The 2,690-nt window shown below is 35.6% G+C and overlaps 1 protein-coding gene across 1 annotated transcript; it reads left to right on the forward strand.

Annotated features, from left to right (window-relative positions):
* Positions 1 to 418: 418 nt before the first annotated feature.
* LOC141686222 (uncharacterized) lies at positions 419 to 1,069 on the forward strand. Its single transcript, XM_074491272.1, has one exon. It carries the CDS (start codon positions 419 to 421, stop codon positions 1,067 to 1,069), a length of 651 nt encoding a protein of 216 aa, XP_074347373.1.
* The last annotated feature ends 1,621 nt before the right edge of the window (positions 1,070 to 2,690 follow it).

Raw genomic sequence — 2,690 nt, forward strand, 5'->3', positions numbered from 1 at the left:
TTATTTAGAGTTTTTTATTGTAAGTGGTGTAATTTCATTGATGGCAACTTCTAGTAGCGGTGTTTTGGAGAGTGGGGGGAGAAATAAGGAGGTCGTTGATGGGTTAAAGAAAAGATATGTTGATGCAGATTGTGTACAAGAGACTAAGTGGAAGGGTGCTAAGACAAAGGAAGCCAATGAATTTGCATTAGCTCATGAATTAGTGATAGTTAATTCTTGTTTCAAAAAGATGGATGCTCATTTAATTACTTTTAATAGTGGAGGTTGTAGCACGTAAATAGATTATTTTCTTACGAGAAGACGCAACAAAAATTATAAAGATTGTAAAGTGATTCCGGATGAGATGTGTGCTACACAACATCGTTTGTTGGTAATGGATATTTTTATGAGGAGAAAGATAATAGTAGGTACTCAGGAGATGACGCCGCGTATTTTATGGAAAAATATGAAGGGTGAAAGAGTACGGATTTTCAAGGAACAAATTAGTTTGGAACAAAGAAGATTTGTTGGGGATGATGTAAACCAAATATGGAATCATTTGGTTTCTTTAATTAGGGGTGTGGCTAAAGATATGTTGGGAATCATCTCGGCGAAAATTCATGATCAAAAAGAGGCTTGGTGGTGGAATGAGGATGTGCAAGAGCGAGTAAAAGTTAAACAGGCACACTTTAAGGAGCTTATATGCTGCAATGATCAAGAGGAATTTGATACAAAGAAAATTCTCTATAAGGAAGCAAAACGTTTAGAAAAAAGGGCTATGGTGGAGGTGAAGGATAAGGCTTATGAAGAAATGTATATAGGTCTATCTACAAATGAGGGAGCAAATGGAATTTGTAAACTAGCAAAGGCTCGAGAAAGGAGACAACGAGATTTGGGATTTGTCAGATTCATTAAGGATGAAAATGCACGCGTGTTAGTTAAGGATGGTGATATTAAATATAGATGGTATCACTATTTTAGACAGTTATTTAACGAGTCTCGTATAAGTGGAGAGGATATTGAGTGGGAAACAGTTCGTCAATCGCATTGCGATTCTAATATACAACCTATAAATGGTGAAGAAAATTGAATGGACATTAAGGATCAAGGAAGATTGGTAAAGGTAAAGCCACGGGTCCAGACGAAATACCTATGGAGGCATGGTGGTGTTTAGATAAGGAGGGTGAGCGGTGGTTGGCTCAACTCTTCAGTCTTATTTTTCGGACTGGTAAGATACTAAATGAATGGAAGCTTAGTATGGTTACTCCAATTTATAAGAATAAGGGTGATGCTCAGAATTATAGTAATTTTCGTGGTATTAAACTTTTAAGTTATACTATAAATTTATGGGAGCGAGTGATTGAAATTAGGCTTAGAAGCAAGGTTAGAGTGTCAGAAAATCAATTTGGTTTCATGCCTGGAAGGTCGACAATGAAGGTGATTCATCTTCTTAGGCGTTTAATGGAGAAATATAAGGAACGTAGGAGGGACCTGCACATGGTGTTTATAGATTTGGAAAAAGCTTATGATAGTGTTCCACGCAGCGTAATTTGGACAAGTTTGGAGAGTAAAGGTATGTCCTGGATATATGTGAGGGCAATTCAAGAAATGTATTATCAAGTAATGACTTGTGTCAGGACTCTTGTTGGTGATACTCAATATTTTCCGATCAAGATAGGACTTCATCAAGGATCATCATTAAGTTCATTTTTATTCACAATAATAATAGATGTCCTCACTAGAGGAATCCGGGATGTTGTATCATGGTGTATGCTTTTTGCGGATGACATAGTTATTATTAATGAGAAAAAGTCGGAGATTAATGAGAAGTTAGAACAATGGAGAGTTACATTGGAGACTGTTAGTCCTTTAACAATGCAACAAGAATTACAGAAGGGGGGTTGAATGGAATTCTTGAAACTTTTTCACAAATAAAATTGTTCTAACTTAAATATATATATCAGTGTGAATTGATTTGCAGAGTGCGGAATAATAACTTGAAATAAATCAAAACACAAGTCTTTAAAAATTTTCTGGTGGATTTGAATGTATCCACCAGAGATATATAATATATCAAGAGAACTCTGTGTAGCAATTAGCTCACAGCTGCTTACAAATTATCAACAACTAAGATTGTAGAGAAATGCTAAGAATACAGCTTACAAAAGTTTCTCTCTTGGTTGCTTAGTTAGTTGTTCTATTTGCTACTTCTTGGTTTATATATCACCAAGATTACAAAGCAATAAGACAAGATAATAAAACAAAAACTATCAAGTCTAATACTATGCTACTTCATTACTCTATTCCAGCATCTTTGAATATCTTCATAATAGCATGGAAATGGCAATGCTTCTTTGTTCTCTAAAACCTAGTTGAATAGGCTTTCACATTCCATTTGCATACACTCGACGCATGTGACTGTGTTGTCACTGTCAACAGTTGTTTAAATTCGTTATCCGCCGGGTTCATGATCATCCGTCGAGTTCATGATCATCCGTCGGGTTGTCATGTTGATCATCCGTCGAATGGCATTGTTGTTTATCCGTCGGGTAGCAATCTAACACTAGACTTCATTTCATTTATGCAGAATTACAAGACATCATCTATGTACAATTAATCAACCTATTCTGCATATCTAGTTAAAGTTAACATGACTTGAGTACTACTACAGAATCTAAACAATGTGTATGCATAAATGTGCTACAGACTTA

This window comes from Apium graveolens, chromosome 9 (assembly GCF_009905375.1).
Source record: "Apium graveolens cultivar Ventura chromosome 9, ASM990537v1, whole genome shotgun sequence".
NCBI classification, from domain to species: Eukaryota; Viridiplantae; Streptophyta; class Magnoliopsida; order Apiales; family Apiaceae; genus Apium; species Apium graveolens.

Excerpts from the sequence above, each read along its gene's own strand:
- LOC141686222 (XM_074491272.1), top strand. The coding sequence starts at position 419 with ATGACGCCGCGTATTTTATGGAAAAATATGAAGGGTGAAAGAGTACGG.